Here is a 24435-nt window from a genome sequence, read left to right as displayed (position 1 = left end):
AACAACAACTACGAGGCTGCTGAAGGTTTTATCAGTGTTAACATTAGTTTCCGCTTGCCGTTAGCGCTGTACACGTAGAATTTTAAGCTTTGTGATTGCATTTTTCGTTTCGAAATGCTCTTTGGGACTTGGGAAGAGTTGCTCTAGGAATGGCAGTGTTTGTCGGCCTATCGGTGCACCAGTATAGTCCAGACTGAAATATCTCAACAAATATTGGATGGATTGCAATTAAATGTGGGACAGGCTTTCATTGTCTCCAGAGGATGAATCCTACCGACTTTGTTGATCCCCTCACTTTTTATCTAGCATCATCTAGCAGGTTAAAGTTTTTAATCTTCCCAGTGAAATATCTCATTTACCACATGGATTGGCACACAATTGTGTACAGATATTCATACTCCCAGACAATGAATCCTAATGACTTAGGTGATCCCCTGACTTTTCCTCTAGTGCCACCATGAGCGCCACATTTTTGTTTCAGAGTAACATTTGGTACAGAAATTCATGCCCGCCTCAGGATGAACTGTAACAACTTTAGCAATCCCTCAACTTTTCATCTAGAGCCATCATAAGGTCAGAATTTTGATTTATGACCAAATACCTGTACATTCTGTACTTTGTATTTACGTATACTAATATTAATATTAGTACTAATAAGCAAATGTTACCATGCTAACATACTACAGTGAGAAGATGACCAGGTTAAACATTATACCTGCTAAACTTTGTAAATGCATTTAGCTCAAATCACCTCTGTGCATAAGTGCAACCTCACAGAGCTGCTAGTGTGGCTGTAGAGTCCAAATCCTGTCTAATGCAGTCACCTGTACTGATGATTCAACCAGGACAGTTTTCGTGTCCATCCAAGCCTTGGAAGCGCTCCAGCTGCCTGTTAGCGGACATTGTCTAAAAATGAATGGGACTTTTACTTTCCCTGAACACCCCAAGTACCTCCTTCCACCATGCTGCTCCATTGTGGCTCGTTGCAGCCTATGTCTTTATAAACGCTGACTCAATCTGTCACACTTCTTGTTCACAAATCTGTGGACTGTCTATGAAAACTATTTATAGAATTAACTGTATCTTTTTCCCCAGACCTGAGTAAAACAGTTTCCAATCATAAAATAGGCTGCTGTATTCTGGTAACGTGACTGCACCTCTTTAGTCAGCTGTAGAAATCTTAAAGGCGCCTTTGAGGCCTGGTGCAGTCTACCATATGTTTCTGTATGACTGCTTACTGTGTTCACTGCACTCATCAGGCTGTTCCATGCAGAGCAACTGTGCAGACACAGAGGATTTACTGCAGAACTGTTTTTATTCCATCAGTCTTGTGTGTGCTGCTGTACGCATAACGGCATGTCTCTGGGCTGCAGGTCCAGGTGTCTCTACTGAAGACCTGCTGCAGAGCTGCTGTGCTGCTGGCCAGAAATGGGCCACAGACAATCACCACTGCAACCACATGCGACTGCTGAACAATGACAAGAACTACATATGCAGGTAAGTGAACTGACCTTAGGTGTCAGATTGTACTTTTAGTTTTACAAACATTTTTGGAAGCTGCTTTGGAGGCATAAATGTATATATAATATTTTTATAAGAAATCATTTTATTGGTTGGATGAACCATCAGTGGATGGAGCCAAACAACCACATTTGTTGTTAGACAGGTGCTAGGCCTCTTTACTTTGTCATTGAACTACATTGCAGCTTAAAATTACAACTGTGGTCTAATGAAAGATGCTCTAGTTAATTGTGAAGCATTATGGCAAGTGTAGGACCCAGGTTTCTGGGGCATTACTCATACTAGGAGCTAAAAGTCATGATATCTCTGCATCTGCTGCTAAATTAGCGGAGTGTCCCTTTAAAGTTGTAATCCTTAAGATTTTCTTTATATATCTATCTATCTATCTATCTATCTATCTATCTATCTATCTATCTATCTATCTATCTATCTATATATATATATATATATATATATATATATATATATATATATATATATATATATATATATATATATATATACACACTTTTGGTACTATTTATGCCTGGCATTTTTTCAGCAATAGCAATTCAGTGTATCTGCATTCTGTTTTCTCTCTCTATATGGAATGTTTTCTGTGTTTCTGGTGAAGTGTGCTAGGATTGAAATTGTTTATGCACGCACAAGGAATGCATTTACGTACTGGACATGATGCAGAAGACAAAAGCCGCTGCATGCACACATTTCACGTTTTGTGGAAGACTACTTTAGTCTCCTATATTAAATTAAGTTTGTTTGGCTGCGCTGTAAACAGATACACCAGTTGCTCCCCTTCTGATGCATCTCTTACAGAGAAGCTGCTCATGGTGTGTTTGCTGCAGCCAGTGGATGATACATGTTTAATTTCAAATGAACAGGACAAAAGTAGTTGTCTACAACAAAATCTAATCTGTGGATTGAGCTCTGTCTTTCTGTTTGTCCTCTAAACATGATATCAGGCAATATTTCAGATTCCACTGTGTGATTTTCATTCAACTTACTTACTTACTGATTACTGATTTAATTTTACTAAAACTTGGAGCAATGTTGAACTCCTCTCTTTGTCTCCGCTTCAGTCAGCTTTTAAGTTTAAGTCAACCAGTTTGCAGGACTAAGAAGCCCTAAACTGATCTGCCATTTTGTGTGCATAATTTTGTCTCAACCTGATTTTCATTCAGTATAGTGTATAAATATATAGCATGTATATATGTATGTGCATGTGTGTGTGTGTCAGTGTTGCAGAGAAGCAGTGTTGCCTCAGCTCTTTGAAGGAGAGCCAGTGTGAATCAGGAATGACTTCAGCCAGAGGAGGGGGCGCCTGTGAAGTGGATGAGGAGGACCAGTGCACAGATGACTCCTACCAGGTACATCACAGTCTCACCACCATGAGAACTCTTACAGCAGGGTTGTTTTCCAAAAGTTAAGGCATCCACCATAGATTTTCTTTATTAGATAGCACACAGTGGAAACTGACAGGGAAGAAACAAGAGGAAGATGGTTGAGTCATGACTAAAAGAGGAGAGGATCATGGGTAGATGGCGCACACATTTTTGAGCCACCAAGTTCTCCATAAAACAAGCAGTGAATTGATTAAATGTACTTACATCTTCCTCTACAACAGAATATGAACTGTTTTTGTGAGTCAGGTAGGTTATGACTCACTGTTTCAAATGGTTCAAGACAGCAAAACTGGACAATGTAAACACTTCAAACCATAGGCAGCAAGAATCCTTTGGAGCTGCCACAATAACATGGTGAAAACTGAGTTTGCCAGTGTATTTTAGACTATAAACTGTTTAAACAATCCCCTGGAATGCATCGTTGTTTGGCCAGAGTGAGATTTCAATTTCAGATACCTATGCCAGAGGCTTTTGTAAAGGTCAGACAATTTATTTGTGTTTATTGGCAAACAGGTTGAAATATATTTGTAAAGAACTGCCAAAGTCTCCCATTTCTGTATGCATCCTTCAGACCTGTGAATACTTCCATATGGAAATGGGAATCATGCCTTTGCTCAGAGTCAGTTCAAATAGCATTCCCTGTTTCAGAGGAAACCCGGAGGTTTGGCCCTCAAGCCAACTGTTCATGTGTTGAGGCAGCCGAGCCAAATCGTTGTGCCAGGTCATTGTTGTAGAGGAAAGTAAAAAAAAGGTGAACGTCTGGTTTTCTTTGCATGATATGTGGTTCAGCTTGAGGCGGCAGCTGAAACCCTTTGCAGTGTATTCACGGATGCCTGTTGAGCTGTTATGTCTCACCCTCCTTTGCTGTTTACTAAACAGGGCTAAAAGTGGAGGGCCATAAAGAGAGGTGGTGATTAGAGATATGATGGGCACCCCAGTGACACTAGTGATGGAAATTACGGCTCTTTGAAGGGAGCCGGATCTTATGGCTCCGTTCCTTTCCGAGAGCCGGTTCTTTCAGCTCCCAAACGGCTCTTCATTTAGTACCACTTCTGCTGGTCGCTGCCTAAGTTACTTTATTATTTGTTGCAAGAAATAAATACGCAAGATTCTTCATCTGCAATACAATTAAATATTCTGTCATATTGATGGTTAAAAAGTTGGATATGTCAAGAATAACTATCCTATTTGTATAACAAAAATAACACTACTAATGAAATAGTATGGTTAATAAATAATTGCACAACAGTATACAGGCACATATACATATTAAATTTGTATGATTTATTAAACCGAAAATATTTCTGCTCTGTTCAAAAGTGTCATTTGTTCGTTGTCATGCATTCGTTTTTTGCGGGTGCGAAATCGGCTCCCATCGTTCACTGAAGGGAGCTCAAAGAGCCGACTCGTTCGCAACCGACGCATCACTAAGTGACACGCTCCTAATAGGCTCTGCTGTTGTGTCTGGATGGGCAGGTGTGCTGCAGCTGCTGTGCCCTTGGCTTACGGGTTCGCAGTGAAGGACGGGGCTGCGATGCTCACCAGTACCTGGGCTACCCGTGCGGTCACATCTTCCTCACCTGCTGCGAGGAAGAGGAAGGTCCGAGCCAGATCCCGCTGAGGAGAAAGCAGAAGCCCAGACCAACTGCCATGCCTAGAAAAGGTATCTGTTACCCAGTGCACAGTAGTGTTTCACTGCCATGGAGCATTCAGCATGGAAACACATTCATCATGCCCATTGGTAGTGTAAGGATTTACTGCAGGTGTAAAAGCAGTTACACTCCAGAGCCAGAGCTGCAATAATGAAAGGGGCAAGAGGTAAGCAAAGAGGGAGCTAATAAGCCTAGCATATTTGCTAACAAAAAAATATATAACTCATGGTCCATTTAGTAGGTGTTCTGGAGCTTTCAATCATTTCAAATGATCTTCATAACTAGATGGAGTCTGTCCGGATGGATGAGAAGTCCTTAGTGTTCCAAAAAGCACCTTCTATTCCCTGACAACTGGGCAAACTTTATCTGTTGATGAAGATCATCTGATATGATTGAAAGCTCCAGAACACCAACTAAATAGACCTTTAGGTGAGATTACATTGTCAGCTGCTTTTTCCAAGGTCAAGAATGAACTTTGAACCTCTAAAGATTGTAATTATGCCAAATTAGCTACTGTATATGGCCCTGGGATTCATCCCTGTTCCATACTACATACTAATTGTTTACAGTATGCCCTATGCTTATTATCATAGTATAGTGGTACCAATATTCCTTTAAAATAATGGAAAGTAATTGGAAATTATGCCATATGTTGACGGATGTCAAACAGAGACTTTGGAATGTTACTGCCAATCAAAGAGAAAGCACAATTTCCTAACAAAAAACAATAAAAAGGAAAAGATTTAATAGTTTTCCAAAATCTTCCTCAAGCTTTCTTACCACAATTGGCAATTTGTTTAATGTTTTGCAGCTGTAAATAGCTTCTCAATTTTCTTAATGCATTGCATAGTGGAACAATAGACATGTTGAGTATACTTAATTTTGTCAGTTTTTCAGTGTGAGTGCTCCACAAACCCAAATCCTGCTTTGAATTAGTGTGGAGTTTGGATTGGGACACAACACAGGAGTCTTCAAACTAGATGTACTATTCTGATGCCGTTAAGGTAAACTAGTTAACTAGGCTGCTAAACATTTAACATTTTGAAATACATGTTCATATTGATTTTGTCCCTGGCCATAGTTCTTTTTTGCGAACTTCTTTTCCACATTTAGCAGTTAGTTACCTTGGACACCAACATTCAGTTAATTCTGCCTCCTCAACAGCTTCACCTACTAAATATATTTACTATAACTACCTTCAACAAACGTTGCACTGTACTGGAATATGGAATTGTTCTGGGTTGATCCATCACTTTCATTTTGTCCTCATTGAAGTTTATGTCAGAGGTAGGGCATGGGCCGAGTTTGATCTTCCAAAAGACAGATGCTCTCGGCTGATTGGTCAGGAGTCACATTACCATTCAGAGTAATGGGAAAAGATTTATGCAAGCTGTGATGGATCAAGAACAGATGGCAGCTCAGGCTGTTGTCTCTCTACTTGTGCCAGCAAAGTTTTCCTCTGTCTCTGATCCATCAAGTACCTAATGCCAGTGACATTTACATCAATGAGTTTTCAAGCAGCTGAGGTTCAGGATAAACATGCCTCAGTGCAAATCCAGTAGTCATTTGTATCTCCTTATCTCTACAAAAACGTGGTTGAACCAGTTTGTTTGTGAACGCTTCTGCTTCTGTTCAGTGCACTGGCCTCTGAATATGACCTATATATCTTGTTTGCAGCTGTAAGCTCCATGAGAAAGGATTTGCATGTTTTTCCATCAATGACATCAAAGGTGTGATGGGTGAAATAAGACTTAAAGTATGATGCTACATCTTAACTCAAGAGCTAAGACCTTTTCTGAAAAATCACTGATTCAGGATTTGGTAGACTTTTGTTCAGATTTTTAGTTTATATATTGGGACCAGACACACAGCAGGAATTCCAGTTCATTATCAGTCAGCCTTCGTGGTTGTCCTTTAATGGGAATAGTTGTATCCAAGTATGATGGTGAGGTAAGGTCAGTCTCCTCACTGCCTTATTTAGCCTGTGATTTCATTCACAACATCAGAGGAATTCCTCTTAATCTCGCCCTTTTAATAGGCTCTGTTCTAACCATCGACTGCAGCTCATTTCCTTCAGCTTTAAAAGAGAAATTTGAATGATGTCATTCTGAAGTGGGAATCAATTAACCTGCTGAAAGCTGGGAAAGGTTTAGGAGCTGCAAAAACTGTTCAACACACACACACACTTTCTCTCAGGATGCGTTAAGGATGCCTTTACTTTGAGAGTTTTTTTATGAAGGAACATATGGATGAAATGCACTGTAATTATTTCCATGGGGAATATGTTTCCAATCTTATGACTCACCACCTTTTAATTAAAACAGGAAACATTTATATCGCTTTGCTCCTCTAAATTTAAACCTCAGGTAATGACTGTGAGAAATATTTATTTAAACCCACAACTGGACCCATTACTGCTACAGAATACTTTTGGCCTTTATCCCTTGATTTAAACAACACATCCTCATAACTTAACGACAGAATAGGTCGATTGTCAATGACTCCCAAAGCGACATATATGACCGTTGGAAAGTACCAGCAAGTCATGTGACGTAAGTCAGTAAACACGTGATTAATGTTGTGAAACTGTTGCAGTTTGGTTAGGTTTATGCAACAAAACTAGGTTAGGTTTAGGTTACATACGTAACGTAACACGGGACATGAACCTCGGTCTCCTGTGTGAGACTGTGACTCTGCAGACCGGAGACTTTGAGAGGGCGTGGTAACTGTCAGTTATTTTTTTAATTTGGCCAATAAGAGGCTTACAATCCGCTGTGAGTCAAAAATTTCATTCACCAATACGCCGCCTAAACTAATTGTCAATCACTTTCTAATTCAGCGAATCACTTGACGGTATGATAAAAGGGGGGCACCATCATCATTTCTTTTGTACAGACAACTTTTCAACTAGCTAGTGCTAGCTAATGCTGTCTGCTTATGGCTTATAAACTCCTTAATCATAACAGAATATAGTAAGTTTTACCACGATTCATTTTAGAAAGGCCACCACAAGAAAACATGTTCTTAGATTAGATTATCAAAAGGACAATGATCATAGGTGTTTGTTTCTGGCTTAAGCATTAGCTAGTGTAGCTAGCGAGCCTTAATTTTCCCAGGATCGTGCCCCGTGGGCCGGAGAAGGGTCCAACTGCAGTCCTTCCAACTAAACTCGTGATGTGTGATTTCTAAAATGAGCAGTGTTGAAAGTTACTATACTCTTATGATCAAAAGTTCTCTATTTCCACTTTGAAACGTTGCTGTCTGTTGATACTTTGATCCTTTGCCTACAGCTGAAAACTTAGGATCTAAACATTCAGAAACGTGGTAAATTTGAACCTCCTCCTTCTCCTATGAGAACGATAATTAGCCAAATTAAAAAGTGATTGACAACTGGTTCAGGTGGCGTATTGGTGAAATGAGTTTTTGACTGACAGATTGTAAGCCTCAGATTGGCCAAACTAAAAAATGATTGACAGTTACCCCTTCCATTCAAAGTCTCCGGTCTGCAGAGATACCCTACTCCCCCATCCACCTCCTAACGCAGACTTTGTCTCTTTATACCACGGCACCTGACTTCCTCCTTAGCTCCCGTCATAATTACTACAGCCACTAGAGGTCGTAGCCAAACAATAAACGTAAATATGGGGCGTAATAAGCTTCTTGCTCAATCGACCTATACGGCCGTTTTTCTAGTGAGGACAGGCTCGACTTACGAGGGTGTCATTTATTTTTGGTGCAGTATACATCTGATTAAAAGGATAGGTTCACGTTATTTCAAGTCTATCTTAATAGAATACTCACATGGCTATATATGTACATTGAAAGAGTTATTGATTGCTGTAATTGTTCCTCCCGTCCATGCTGACAGCAAAAAGATCCCATCTTAGAACAATCCCGATCTAAGTAGGAGGAGTTTGGTGAAGCGAACATAAGGCTTCAGCAGTCTGAGTTAGCCAAATCAAGTGGGGATCTTCAGCATACAGTACCCAGACTAGAGTCCAAGTGAACAACTGTGATAGAGACTGTATATGTGCAGTAATAGAGACAGTAAGCTTAAAAACATTTTCAGTAAGTGCCTCATGTCCTTCCCTCTCTGCTAAACTATTGTTTTGTGCATTTCTTTTCCCAGCACTGCACACTCACATTAGTGTCCTGTGGTCGTAAGAGTTCTATAAATGTGCTACTAAGGCCCTGACCTTTGCACTTGTTACTGATGGTTTCTTGTAATGATAGTCATTTAGGAATTAAATTCTGGATAAGAGCATCATTTAAACACTCTGAATGATAATGAAAAGTAGGAGCAGATGCTATTTTGTATATTCAATTCAGTTTCCACTCTCACTCCTTCCAGTCTCAGACAGCAAGTTCCCCAAGGAGGCCTTCTCCATCACTGCCATAGTTGAAGCTGCCAATGCGGTGGAGGAGCAGGAGGATGTGGATGAGTGTCAGCTCTACCCGGGCCAGCTGTGCCAGCACACATGTACCAACATCTGGGGCTCCTACAGCTGTGGCTGCCACCAGGGCTACATCCTGCAGCAGGACAGACACTCCTGTGCACCAGGTACTGCAACTCACCTCAGAATGTTGATTCACACATGAACTCTGACTTAAGGTCCAGTGTGGAGGATTTAGTGGCATCTAGCAGTGAAATTGCAGTTTGCAACCATCGAATACTTCTCGCATCACCCTCCCCTTCCAAGTGTGTAGGAGAAACTACGTTAGCCGCGAAACTCAAATGGCCCTATCTAGAGCCAGTGATTGGTTTGTCCATTCTGGACTAATGTAGAAACATGGCGACCTCTGTGGAAGGGGACCCACTCCCTCTGTAAAAATGGCTTATTCTAAAAAAGGTAATGAAAACACAACAATTCTTATTTTCAGGTGATTATACACTAATGAAAACATCCTCATGAATATTATTCCATTTCTGCCAATAGCTCCTCCTAACTGTTACACACTGAACCTTTAAAGTCATCTGGTTTTGCTTGCAAATTTCTGAATTTGGTTAAAAATATACCAGGAAAGCATACTCCACGTTTGAAAAGCCCAGGCAAGAAGCCTGGCTCACGCCAATGTTAAACATGTTTCGGGGTACCCCGGTAGCTCACCTGGTAGAACGTGCGCACCATGTACTAAGGCTGAGTCCTTACTGTTTTTATTGGATTATGTACACTTAATGAAATTGTCTAGGTACCTGTTGGCTGCACATTTTAAAAATCATTACTCTTACTCCATTACATTTGGATACATTCATTGCGCTACTTTTATTTCTTTATTATTTTATGCATTCATCATAATTCCTGGATGTGGGGGGCTCACACCTGATCTGTGGCTCTCTGTGATGGGAACTGGGACATCGATACTGGAATGATCAAAATTTAAGGACACTGTTAACACTCTATATTTACTTTGACATAACAGACACGGTCTCTACTTATTGGTGTACTTAAGGATATAATATTAATGTAATGGAATATTTTGTGATCACACATGAGAGATACAGACTGGGAATAGTGTCCTGGTGTATATGTGGCAGGTTATCTAACCAGGAGATGACTTCATCATAAATATAGGTGTAGGTTCACCTTTTTACCTTTACCTGAGGAAGACCATCTGTGGTTGAAATTATTCTAGTCATATCCACATCAAATAAGACTTGGGGAAAAAGACAGTAGTGTATCTATGGTTTTTCATTTTATGGAAATTTCTTAAGTTACTCGCTACTCAAGTCATTTTTTCAGTAAATACTTTTGTACTCTAGCTCAAATAGTTATTTTGATGATTACTTTTACTTCTACTTGAGTACTTGTTTTTTTACAGTACTTTTACTTGAGTACAGTTTTTGGCTACTCTAGCCACCTCTGGATGATGGCTGGGCAGGGGCTGAGGACAGATGGGCGATGGCGGAGCGTGGCTGGGCAGGGTGTGAGCACGGCTGGCTGGAGAGGTGCAGGGATAGCAAGCAGGCAGGAAGGCAGGCAAGCAGACAAATGTGAGGCGCTCCTGAAACACACAGGGAAAAGACAGTAAGTAATCAACCTGGAATGCACACGAGGAATAGCTCTCAGGAGCACTACACAAAAGAGGCCTGAAGCATGTAACTACCGCAGTTCTTGCGAAACAATCTGGCATAGACTTAGTGGAGAACCAAGGTTGATATAGTGCAGGTAGACGAGCTAATTGGAGGCAGGTGTGTAGGTGATCAGGGAGCCAGGGGCCGGGAGAGTGAGGAAAGGAAAGCCACGCCCACGCCCCTAGGCACCTGACCAATGGAGCAAGAGGAGCAAATGCATCCCCATTATTCAATTAGGGGGATCAAAGGTATAGTTTTGCTACCCCACTTTTTAAAAAATCAAATAAACTTATCATCATACAATCCCCGCAATCAGGTGATTATATTTAAGCAGCCTGTATCAGTAATAATCAATCAATAAAAAAATAACACATTTTGGGGACCCCCTTTGAGTTGGTTCAGTTGAACCAGTCTCTGCGTTTGCCATATTTGCCATAGTATGCTTTGGCTGTCAATCAGTCCACACAGGAGTCTGACCAGTGGTGTAAAATGTCACATTTTGGCAGGAGGTTGGCTTGTTACAAGTCATTATTTAGCTTGTTTGTATCATACTCATCAATTTTATATTAGAAATGTTTACATTGATATATTTGAATCACAGGGATAGAAAAATAGAGGTGAAATAATAAAGAAATGCAGAAGGCTGATTAACAAGCTTTTTGCCTTTGCTTTTGAGAGTTGTACAAATTTTTCAAGGACATTTGTATTATACACTTCTTCACTGATTAGCTTCTTACACTACAAGTAGACAAAGCTAAAAAGTGAGCCTACAATAGCTGTCTCTGTCACCCTCGCTTGCAGGTTGTAGCGATCCCTCAAGTGTCCCCTTTAAGAGGGTCAGAAGGTCGCACAAAATCACATAAAATGCAGATTTTCCATTTAGAACTCAAACTCTTTAATTATGTATGTGGATATAAAGTACAGTACCTCACTTTTGCGACATATTTGTAATGTATTTGTGACATACATATTTGTAATGTCAATTCGATCTTTAAGAAACACAGTAAAAGGCTGTTACCATGAATACGTTGCTCGACTATGGACCCCCCAGCTATAATGCTAACCACATAATGAAAAAATAGGCCTTATCACATTAAAAGCTTAAATACATGCATCTTCATTTTTATCGTATGTGTATTTATGGTCATTTTACTATGATTATGCTGTGGTTAAACCAACAACAGATTTCATCATCATACTTATGGCACTTGAGCAAGAGTCAATTAAACAAGCTCATCAAAATTCCCCACAACCTCAAATGAAAGATAATTTATTCACAGACCTCTCACTTAATGACAAAACCTTCCAGCATGGGTCAAATGATGTCTTGCCATTAAGAAATAGATATTGTGTGGAATATTACTCTTTTTAATATTCGTTTCATGTATCAGGAACATGTGAATCAACCTGCCTTCATTCATTTTGCAGTATCTTCAACTGAATTTAAAGTATGAATTTCCTTTTTGTAGTTTAACCCTTCAGTTAGCTGGAGAGCTTCATAAACTGACATGTTCATTCTGGTCTCTGGTGTTGTGTGTCCATGTGCAGTGAGTCCTGACGAGGACAACAGAGTCAGCGAGGACAGTCCTGCTGTGGTCCCAACAGAAACTACTACTACTACCACTACAACCAGTACAACCACCGCCAGCCCTGCCCACCTTAATCCTTGTGCAGGTAATACTAACATTACACTCCAATGCATGTGACATCACTGTGTGCAGGAATCGTCACAGTCATGCCCCCCGCATGATAAACACTCAAACTTTCAGTATTCATATTAAAAATACATATTTGGTCATATTTGATATTTAGAAAGATTCAGGCACCGGTTTTTACAGACTGCTAAAGGCAAATAGGGAAGAAAATGGATCCTTTCAGTGCGCCAAGATGATGAGCATCCTGTTGCCATTTTTTCGCGATACATTACAATTTCAGGTAAAATGATACCTTATCTTTTTGGATTACTACGTGAATCGTCTTAATTTGCCCTTCAACTGTCGCTGTCTGACTTAAGTCATCATGAATTTGATCTTACCATTTTAAAAAAGGCCCCTGGTGTTTAGTACGACATAATTTCCCCGGTGTTGAAATATGGTACATATACTGTATGTCAGGAACCTCTATGCATTATTGATTGTGATTTTGTTTGTTTGTTTTGCTCCTCTGCGGCGGTGAGGTGCACGTACCACATAGAAAAAGTCAGTCAATGATGAGAAAAACCATCTTGTCTGCAATAAACCATACCCGATTATATGTAGTTCAATTAATAACTTCATGAGTAGCCTACCTTTCCCAACTTATATAACGATACTTATAATAATAATGATAATAATAATATTAATCTTTATTTATAGAGCAGCTTTTCAAAATGTTACAGTGTTTCACAAAGGCAGCAAAATAAAACAAACAAATCATAAAACCATCTGGTTTTAAAAGAAAACATAAAGAACAAGAAAAACTCTACAAACAAGTAAAGAAAGTAAAAGGCAGTTTAAAGAAAATTAAAACTAAGTAAAATCAGGAAAGGCTCTCCGATAAAAGTATTTTTAGGAAGGGACTTAAAAGAGATCACTTATACTTAACTGTAGTTACAAATTCAAATGCTGTTTGCCAAAGAATGGCTACAGTTAACTTTTTAAATATTAAAGTCATTCAAGAATCACTGCAAAGTTTGACTAAAACAATGGTCCTTTCTTATGTAGAATTTCCACTGCTTCCAAAAGCTAATATCCATAAATCTTGGTGATATTTGTTGAAAAGAATGTGATGAAATTTAACTCTGGGGTTGACACTTCTTCTGCTTGTGCAGTTTTTTACACTGCGTCCAACTGTGGCATAGTGGCAATGCTATGTCACGTGAAATTAGCTACCTCAGCAGTCAATATTATTAGTTGATCATATTAATTCACGTTAGCAGGACCGAGATTATGATATTGACTGGCTGCCAGTATGGTAGCTGTTGGAGGCTGTGATGTCAGGACCTCAGTAGAGACGGGGGCACTTGAGCCACACCCACTGTTGTTGTCCTTAGAGTGTAACTGAAAATAGATCAAATGATAGTGATAGTAATTTTTGCATTAAATATAGTCAGAAACTACATCTTCTGCCTTAAAGCTGCAGATACTTAGAAAAACTGATTTAATCTGTAATCATTAGAAAAATGTAGCAGTAGCAAAAATGAAGTAGAAAATGAAGCGATTTTGCTGCATTGTAGCCTGCACTGCAGTAGCTAAACCAACCAAACCTTCTGATATAAGAGGAAACCAGAGGAACCATGAGCTAGCTCAAGTGACTCACTGTCCCCGGCCTCAGTGTGGGATTTTTGCTAGCTAATGATAGCATGCAACCTGCGTCACAGAGACCGGAGGCTTTTAAAGGAGGGAGGTGAGAGGTGGAGGAAGTTAGGGAGGTGAACCTGAAGCAACTGAGGCGTCATAACAGTTTGCACCACGCATTGCAAGCACAGGAAAGGCCCATACTATTACAGAAGCATTATCAGAATCAGCTTTTCTCTGGTGTCAGAAAAAAAAGTTACTGCTTGAGTTAACAGAAATGGACAGAGCCAGAGAGCCACAGTTTTATTAGCTAAGTAACAATGCGAAGAGAAAGTAGCTAATATTTGAAAAACAAGCCCACTTGCTACTGATCTTTTAAAAAGTAGTGTAGCCATCCGTTATTTAAGTGCTAAGCGCTCATTATATTTTAACATTCTTTTTGCCGTTTGTCTGCCAAGTAGCAAACTGAATTGATTTGGCTCCACACACTAAAATGTAACTAAACCAGAGAGAGATGTTTTGTGCCTCCAAAGTTTCTCATTTACACCTACTGTAGCAATAAAATGACATCCAATCATGGAGTGTAAAGTAGTGAATGCAGCAGCATAACACAAGAATCTGGACACTGGACATATGCAGCCTCCTTGGCTTCCCTCCCGTTTGAATCCATCCATTGTCACGGCTGCACAAATAACCAAGAACCAACAAGTGAACACATGCATCTGGTGTGGTTATTGGGGTAATCAGTAATCAAGTGTTTATAACACATTTAAGAAAGTCTGCACAATCTGAAATCTTAGAAGCTGATATGACTCTCAAACTGATTGGCCGGTCTTTATACAGTAATGTGGAATAATAACCCAGTCTTTGTTCTTAAACTTTGCTGATGCTGCTGAAGGTTTATTTGCATCAGTAATGTTTGCACACACTGGTAAAACTTATCAATACACTAGTAAACTGATAATGCTTATGAAGTTTTACTTGAGAATCATTGTACATTACAGGGAGGAGGCCCCCTCCTATAAGAAATGGTGTGTCAAACTATTTACTCAGCCTACGTAGATTATTTATAATGCTACTAATGCAACATTTACTGCAGACATATACTGCAGATAAAAGTAACTAATTTCAGGGTTTATTTTGGGGCCCTGGGTACTTATTTCCACTATTCCCCTCACTGCTGATTAAATGCATTGTTGCAGTTTGATCTCATTATATGAAAATTACACAACTAACTTGGCTGGCTTAATGATCTCAGCTGTTATATTTATAATATATTGTTCATATTTTAGGTTCAGGTACAAATATCCCCACCTTGCAGTATACATAACTTTAAATTGTGAAATGGGAAAATTAGTGAACTTCCGATTCATGCCGATTGATGCCAAAATATTAGGTGACTTGTGGTGCTTTGAGATGATTCACCAAAATTGCAGTTCCAACTGTATAAAGGTAGCCAGGAGCAGAGATGTGGGTTTTCCTTAACCAACCCTCTCACACAGTTGTGTGTTACACAACTGAGTGAGAGGGTTGGGGGCTTTAGTGAGTGTTTCATATAAGGCGGTGCGGTGTGCAGGCAGTCGCTGGTGTCTCCAGCCTCTAACTCCATGTCTAGAGTCCAGTAGGCCGGACACATCTGCTCAACACATCAGCTCTGCTTTTATTGAACGTAGCAGGTAGGCCGGGCTGAGAAGGGCTGACATGATGTATCCAAGTGCTCGGGGACTGCCCTGAGGCAAATAACTCCCTTATGACCAGAAGTAAAAACAGGGACAGTTGCCTCGCTGCATGCACTTTCACTGATAAACTGTTGATCTGCTGTTTTTACGCCGCTGCAGCTTCATGAGCTGAATCTTGATCAAGTCAGGAGGAGATCAGCAGTGCAAACTCTCGAGCCACGGGAGTCTCTACTCCAGGCTGCAACAAAAACCCTGCTCCTTCAAAGGGTCTCTGATTGTTAGTTATAAGAATATGCTGATCAATGTATCGAGCGGCCTTCCGACACTTCACCACCGCAGAGCTTTAGCGGGGAATGTGTTGGTGAGAAATTGTGGGAAACAGTTACTGGCCCATGCCTCTTTGTGACAGGACTATCGAGCTGTTAAATAGAGAGAATTGATTCTTTTGTGTTGAATATATGGCTCATGAGAGAATCTTTCCTGCAGGGAGTGATGATCAGTGCAAGGGTGTGAAGGTCCATAAGAGCCTCTGGGAGCAAGACAACAGGGCAATGAATTACTAGGACAGCAGAGAAACAGCACAAGGATGAGAAATTTAAGACATTATGAGTGAATGTCTGCCCTGGAGGCGGAACTGTGTGGAATCCAGAGATGATTAAAGTGCTGCTCGCATTTTTGTTTCTTGCAGAAAATGGTCCTTGCAGTCAGCAATGCATGGTGGTGGCAGGCCAGGCTGACTGTTCCTGCTTCCCGGGGTTCTCGCTGATGACAGATGGACGCATGTGTGAAGGTAAGGCCTGCCTTCCTGTCGTGGTACCATTGGCAGTAATTGGAGCGATTCACAATGCTTTTATGTATCCCTTAAGCTGTCTCCCCCAAGCATGGTTTGCACAAGGTAACAAACAACCCAACACCAGCAACAATACCACTCACTGCTGTGTAAATGAACAACAACAAACACATACAGCCATGACAACAGAACAAAAGTGCAATGGAGCAGTTTGTCCAGAGATCGGGACACTTTTTAATTGGATGCAGTCACTCATGAAGGAGGAAAATGGAGGTCTTGTGATAGTAAACAATGCATCGACTGATTGGGCTCCCACTTCCTGGTGGTGGAGACTGTTGCCTGGAGTATTAGTCAACCATAGCCAATTACTGTGTGGCAGCTATAGCTGCAGTAACAAACACTACACATAGCATCTGTGTACTTAGCTACCTTCCTTTCATAAAGTGCTGTGTGATAACTTGGCAACAGTGGCTCCTCTGACAGGTGAAGAATTCACGACTGCAGTTTGTTGAAGTTTAAATGACAATAATCAAGCGTTTGCTGCCTGGCGCTTGCAAATGTGTGAAGAAACACATGGTAACACAATTGTTTGTATCATATCTTCTTCTTCTTCCAGTTTCCAATATACAATATACTCAAGCACTGTGCATAGAGGACAAGGCTGGTGATATTCTATATTTTTCTTTTTATCAACAAATCCCATGAAAAGATCAAAACCAACAATGCATTAGTTCGTCTCTATATACTTCTACTTACCCACCCTGTCTGTAGCTCTCAAGCCAGTTCCTTCCTACTGAAGACATAAATCCTTATAAATGGGTCACAAATATATTGCTCCATTAAAAATAAATACAGACTAAATACTGGAGGAAATAGTGCATTTGATGGGGACTATTTTCAGCTGCAGATTAATACACATTTGGTAAACTGGCAGCAGGACGATGTATGTGGCATTGATAAATAAGCTACAGAGTGTGTGTTCATGGTGATGAAGGAACATGTCACCCAGTGCAACAGTGCGGCTCGCTGATGTGTTTAATTCGATAGTTTCTGGACGACAGTGGAGCTCTGCGGCTCAGAGGAAGATATATATAAGATATATCAAGCTTTGATATACACACAATACTTGTTTGTAGAATCAGTTCATTGTTGCCTTTTGTCTTTTCATGGGATTTATTAACAATAAGAAAGTATTTCTGTATTATACTACTTTCTACTCTTCCTTCAATACATTTGAAAACGAACTATTGTTATTTCTACTCCACCACATTTATAGCATTTACTATTTATATAGTTTGGTCAGTTACCAGATACTTTGTAGATTAAAGCTGTACTACTCAATATTTTTTAATAGATTTTTGCTCATAGTGACAAACCATCACAGAATTATCACCCAACTCTGAGGCTTTACAGAGCTTTGTAGCCTGTTTTAGCTTGTTGCTTAGAAATCTGCTGTACAGCGCCTGCCCAGCACCACACAGCAGACACACACTTAGCAACTAGCTGGTGACTGGTTACTCTGTGTATGCTGTATGTGTAAATAGGCAATTGTTTGCTAACACGTTAGCCATTACAACTTTATAAGGTGATAATACACTCAGTTGGTAGTTTATTAGGTACACCTAGCTAAAACTAATGCAGTCAAATACAACAGCCCTGCAATAAATCCTTGACATTAAACCTCTCCCCAGAAGAGAATGTAATTGTTACCATGCCATAAACCGTTTTGGCCGTACAGTAATACATTTGCTGCAGTGGTAAATTGATCCATGAATTTGCAACAGTGTGAAAACTTGGCAGCAATATTCCTTTGTGAAAAAATTATATATGGAATACCTGTGGAATTCAATACACACCAGTGGTAAGTGTGGTAAGTGTTACTTACCACGTGTGAGTGTACAAGATGTCATTACCGAAATGGACAGGTAGGAAGTGAGTGATATTAACATGAAAAGAGTTTGCTTGTATGAATGTTTTTTCTCAGATCATGTGCTGCTTAAATACTGAAGGCCTGCTGTGAGAAAGTGATTTCCCTGCAGTTGTGACAGTGAATGTATACTGTACACTGGAAGTGCAGTCCTGGCTGAGTTAATTATTTAATCTGTCTGATGGGATTATACCTCTGGATGCATGGGAGTTAGTGTTTCCCCTCCATTCAGTGAGCAGAGTGAGGACTTTCTCTCCGAAAGTATTCCCATATGTGAAGATGTGGGTGGGCAACTTTTGGTTTGGACTGGAATGAAACAAAGCAAATAGCACTACAAGCTGTGAGTGTGAGGGGGGTATCTGAGGATTTAACAGAGGTGTAAGTAGACTGTGGGGGAGGGGGATTCGATTTTCCCTAAACAACGTATCCGCCTGAATCTAATGTAATTTTAAGTTGACACTGATGCGTAACCATGCCAACATACTGGTTTTGCCAGGGGGGAGGGGGGAGTGGAGCGAAGTTAAAAACAAACTATGATGTCGGGCAATATTGACATGCCGTCTGTGTAAAATAAATAGACTCCTCCTTGTCCGGTGTTAGTCCCGCCTGTGGCACTGATTGGCTAACCGATAGTCCCCCTGCGGCGCTCAGTGGATAATCGCTTTTTCAACTGAGAAACCACTGCTTCATGTTATGATGCCCGAGAATCAGTCAACTTGGTGGAGTGGGCGGATTCAAAGGTCTGGACCCAGAGAACTTCTCCACCACCACCTCTGACGGCTCCAAGTGTAGTTCCCAAACTAATCCGAGGAAAGCCGGCCTTTCGGATTAGTTTGTTCAGTTTGTTTTGGTCGCTTTTTATAGAAGCACAAAGACTAGTGCAAGCAGCACTCCTGCAAAATGGTGTTTTCATAACCTTGAAATGCTTCCTGATAGTTTGGTGCCCGGTCCAGTGCTCATGGCACAATGAGACGGGAGTACCGTGCAGATGGGGTGCCTGAAGATATGCTATTGGTAACTGGGTGAAATCTGTCTCTTTGACGTTTCGATAAGAATAGATTAGGGCAATTTTATTATTATTATTATTATTATTATTATTATTATTATTAATTATTATTAGATTTTTCCTAAGCATTCAGCATTCATTCATTCATGATGTGCTGCTCTGATTAACTAGATAATGCAATTTCTGAAGAAACTGCAGTGGGATTGGTGTAACACTAAATGTTATAATGTATATGTGTTAATTTGTAAAATGAGTTCCTTCTTTGAAGAGGTGGGGTGGGGGGCTTGTTTTACTATATTCATGGGGTCCAAAAACCGGGAGCCCACTATACTTGTGGGGTCCCGACAGCTTTGTGGGGCCAAGATGCTGGACCCCAGTTTAAAGGGCTGTTTAAGGGTTAAAACTTGGTTTTAGGGTTAGGTTAAGGTTAAGGTAAGGCTTAAGGGAATGCATTATGTCAATGACGGCCCCCCCACGAAGATAGTGCCGCAAGGCTGTGTATGTGTGTGTGTGTGTGTGTGTGTGTGTGTGTGTCACATCAGTTAAGAATCCACCAACTGGGACTGCTGGCTCAGACTGGTCACATAATAGGGATTCACATGTGAAATAACTAAATCGGAATTTTAGTTGATGGGGGGGCATCATAGGCCCATATATTTCGCCTCACCCAACACGTTTGCACATGCATTCCGCATGTTTATGAATAAAAATTGCAGGTGCACTTGGATCGGTCCCCAGTGACTTTACAAACTTGTGCTTTGTACTGATCTTTGGGGTTAAAATAGAGCCCTAAATCTTTTTTTTATGGATAAAGCCTGAAAAAATATTGCTCACATGTACAGTATATACCCCTTTGTGTGGCACATCCTCCTGACTTTATCTCCTGTCATTGATGATTTGAAAATCCTGCTCACAGCTTGTTAGCCTCACAGTCCCACCAGTCTGTGTAACCCTAACCCTCCTGTCTCAAACCAAATCTGCAAATAGGCCAAGGCTGACTTCATCTACCTTAGCTTGAACTTTTCAGAAATGGTCTGCTGGGTCCAGTGTGAAGGAATAATGGGGTGTGTGTTTGCTTCTGTGCCTACAAGTGCTGCCTCTCAGACATCTCCCTGTGTACAGCCCCCTCTGGTCTCTTGATGGAATTCTTCTAAAGCTGCTATCTCCCCTTTCCGTGTTTTTCAAAACATAGTCTTTGTTTTCACCTTGTACTGGATCACTTCACTCCTCACAACTGTGTAATGTAGCTGTCCCTGGGGACCTTGAGGCAATAGGCACTTTTTCCTTTGCACTGACGCACTGGAAATAATGCTGGCCACCAGAGTGGAAGGAGAAGGCGACTTTATGCACCACTGGCAATACGCAAACATTGGAAACAGTCCCGTCCATCCCTAGGTTTGACAGAGAGCAGGGCCTAGAGGACAAGGTGGACTCAGTGCTCGGTGTGATTTGCCCCTGGAAATATCCTCCCTACAGCGAAGACAACAGATGTCTCTCAGTTGGGGAGCGAACAGGGACATTTGCGAAGGCAGGCCCCAAAACAAGAGTATGTCACCACTACACTGCTTGTACAGCATGAATCCAGTAGACTCTCCAGAGCATTACACAATGTCAAAAGGGGAACTGTTCATTTTAGTGAGTAAGATGAATGTTTTTGCTGCACCTCCATATAATAAAATATGTTCTGTGCTGTGAGAGGTGATGCTTGTGTAGTTTTTAAGGTGGATAACCTTACGGGAAAATAGCTGCAGGATGTTACTTACACACCAGGAACACGCTGAAAACCTCAGATCAGTGTTTTTCCTCCGTCTGCTCCCTGTGGTATGGTGTTGTAAGGCACACAGTTCATTCAAATTCCCGGTAGCAAAAGCTTTGAAAGTCGAGAAAGACATTTCAGCAAGGGACTGCCAACACAGGCAATACAGGAGAATATGTTCCCCTCTTGTTTCTGTCTTTTGTTTTTCAGCCTTGGCTCCTTCATGCAGATTTGTACAAGACCTTTTCGTCAGGTTCCCTGTGGAATGCGCAACATTTTGGGGTGATCTTCAAATTTGGATGACTGCCAAACTCCTGCATGCACACAAACGCGCAGATACACACATAAAAATCCCAGTCCAACCCTATCAGCACATCCAGCTAATCGGCCACGCTCTGTGATGCGTGATAAGGGAATGCAGCAGTTTGATAAAGATGAGCCACAGCAGAGCGACGATCCACTGTCTCGGCATGAGCCCACCAGTGTCATAAATCAACAGCGCCTGTTTACTGGCTGCAGTGCCGTTTGACTGATAAAGATTTAAAGATTTGCAACTGTGTATTTTATTTCACACATACAGGCATAACAAGCAAAGTATCACTTAGCTTTTGCCAAGACCTGATATTTTAAATTTGACTTGGGATTTACATAGCAGTCACTGCCCAAAGTTGATATAACGGCCTGCCAAACAGCACTCCAGGACACATTATGTGAGGGTAATGTGTGCAGTATCAGTGGGACTAAGAACAAATCATCATTTAGTCCAGCTAAATTAAAATGCCGTTCCATACATGTCAATTTTTTTGATTATTGCTGGCACCTCCTGTCTGTGGATATACCAGTGAGAATGCCACTGTTTCTTTGCCAGTCAGAATCAGAATCAGAAATCCTTTATTGATCCCCGAGGGGAAACTCTTTTGCTGCAGCAGCTCACTGTCGCGTCAGTGCACACAGGAAGAGAAGTACTAAGCAAAAAAACTATAATCCACTATAATACAGGTCAGAAAATAAATTAAGTACCAAGCGGGTATAAGTATAAAATTAAAATAAGTGTGAAGTACCAAGTGGGTTTACCGTTTGATGATAATAATACAGTATAAGGTAATAGTGCATGAACTGTCAAGTTAAGTGTAGCTTATTTACAATGAGACGGAGGGTATTGCACAGCAGTAATAGAGGTATGAATAAATATCAATATCAATAAATAGGCAAAAGGGTATATTGCACAGGAGTATTAACACAGGATATTGCAGAGATGTAATGATCTATGTCCAGTTTAATGTGTGTCTAGTTTCCTGTGGTGCTCTGTGGTGCATTATGGGGGGATGAGTCTTCCGCTGAAGGTGCTCCTTTGTTTGACCAGCACGTCATGGAGTGGGTGGGAGACGCTGTCCAAGATGGCATGTAGTTTGGATGGCCAATCAAATCATTTCATTTATAACATATTTGCATAAAGTGGTAATCATCAGCATCACTATCACTGGCTGACGGTAACACTGACTACAAGCCAGACCATACAACACAAAAAAATAAAGAAATTTGAACTTCAACTCACATAAGCTTTCTAGCAGTTGGAAACTGTGTTGCATCTCAGCTTGCTGAATGAGCTACCAACCATTAATTGCTAACAAGAGTTTGCAGGCTAGACTAGCTGCTAATTAGCAAATCAGCTGTAACGTTGTACAGCTTAAATACCCACCTGAAAATGTTTTCATTTGAATTTTAAAGTGTGTCAGTCTGAGACTCTCGTGACAGCTTCCCAGCTGGTGATTTTCATGCAGGCAAAAGCAAAACATGTAATTTCCTGGTATGCCTCAAACTCCTAGATGTAAGAATGACTTCCATTGTTATTTTCTTCAGTATTTTTTTTTTTTTTTTGCTGGCATCCATCTGCTGCTGACTCATCATGGTGACAGTCAGGGCCAGTCTGGGGAGGAAGAATTACGTACAGGTCCTGTCCATCAAAGAAGTCTGAGAGTGTGCTTCACCTCCACCTCATAGTCCTACACCCTCTGTCCGTCTCCCTCTCGCCCCTGTCATTTCACACACCCTTGTTCTTCTTCTGCAGATGTGGACGAGTGCATGACCAACACCCACAGTTGTCGGCCCAGCGAGCGCTGTGTGAACACAGTGGGTTCATTTGTATGCGAGCTGCAGGTAACTTGTCCTGCAGGCTACCAGCTGAGGAACAGTGTTTGCGAGGGTGAGTTCATTGTTCCTGATGTATTTCATTAAGCCAATTTACCCAGCAGTCATTTCAAGAGCCACTAAAGTAGTCTGTGGAAATGCTGACGATGTCTCCTTCAATATGCGGTACAGAATTTTAAACTCCTTTTTAGTGGTAAGAAAACAGAAATACGACAGAAAGGACAGTAAAACAAAGCCATAACCCTATCACCAGACAATACATCAAGCTGATATTACTCATTCATATGTAGTTGCAGCCTTCTCATATTGTGAGGTATTTCCACTTCATAACACAACTTGCCACTTATGTTTGGCCGAGACTCATGTTGGTGTTGGAGTGCGTTACTCAGTGTTGCCATTTTCTCAGGATTTTAAAGAGGATCCAGCAACCAACAGCACACGAGTCCAACACCCCTGGCTCAAACTGAGGCACTGCGTAATAGATGTTCATGCATGCACACACAGGCTATTCTGGTCCTACAGTTTGTCATCACATCCCCTCTATTGCATTTTCTAATTGTTTTGGCGAAAACTAAGAATCATTTTTCCTCAAAGGGCCCCTTGAGCACTCACAAATCCCTGAATACAAGACTGCAGTGTAGTACATCATGAATAGGTGTTGAGGTTATTGGAGTGTCCTGGCATTATTGATGGCAGACAGTTGTTTTCAAAGAGGCTCTTTAACAAGAACTGGATATATTTAGACAGCTCATTTTCAACCTCAGTCCCTGTTTAGATTAATATAATCAACATTAGTGACAGAAAAATCGACACAAATCCTCAGAGCAATGTGTAGAAATCAGAGTTATGTGAATTTTTTACAATAATTTTCATTCCGAGATTCCTACCATACTGTGGCAATGGTATGTCTGTGGTCATGACTTAAACTCAGCTCAGTCACCAAGGCTTCATTAAGATTTATGCCTATGTTTTTTGGCCCCATAGTGATGTTTGTGCTTCAGCAGATGCCCAGGTTCGGTATGTGACAAGATAATCACCCAGAGAGGCAGCATTGCGCAAGTGGTAAAGCACTTTGAAGCTCTGTGACTCATGTCATCAGCACTTGGCACCAGGGAGGACTAATCAATGTAGCTAGATAATGAAGGTAACATTTAGTCGACCATCCAACATGGGAAAAACCAATTAGCTGAAAGAAAGGAGAGATCTGT

The 24435-nt window shown here is 40.8% G+C and overlaps 1 protein-coding gene across 3 annotated transcripts in view; it reads left to right on the top strand.

The window, feature by feature from the left end:
- Positions 1-24435, top strand: part of fbln2 (fibulin 2) — a 74906-nt gene that overhangs the window by 29074 nt on the left and 21397 nt on the right. For all 3 annotated transcript variants that reach the window (XR_006375243.1, XM_044172020.1, XM_044172035.1), the window contains exons 3-9: positions 1374-1497; positions 2756-2885; positions 4398-4584; positions 8925-9134; positions 12195-12320; positions 16289-16390; positions 23148-23282. Coding sequence is in view for 2 of the 3 variants with exons in the window: in XM_044172020.1 (XP_044027955.1) it covers positions 1374-1497; positions 2756-2885; positions 4398-4584; positions 8925-9134; positions 12195-12320; positions 16289-16390; positions 23148-23282 (1014 nt within the window). In the remaining variant the exon portion in view is untranslated. The remainder of the gene's footprint in view (positions 1-1373; positions 1498-2755; positions 2886-4397; positions 4585-8924; positions 9135-12194; positions 12321-16288; positions 16391-23147; positions 23283-24435) is intronic.

The sequence above is a fragment of the Siniperca chuatsi genome, linkage group LG2 (genome assembly GCF_020085105.1).
Source record: "Siniperca chuatsi isolate FFG_IHB_CAS linkage group LG2, ASM2008510v1, whole genome shotgun sequence".
Taxonomy (NCBI): domain Eukaryota; kingdom Metazoa; phylum Chordata; class Actinopteri; order Centrarchiformes; family Sinipercidae; genus Siniperca; species Siniperca chuatsi.
This window is presented reverse-complemented; position numbering and strand designations above follow the sequence as displayed.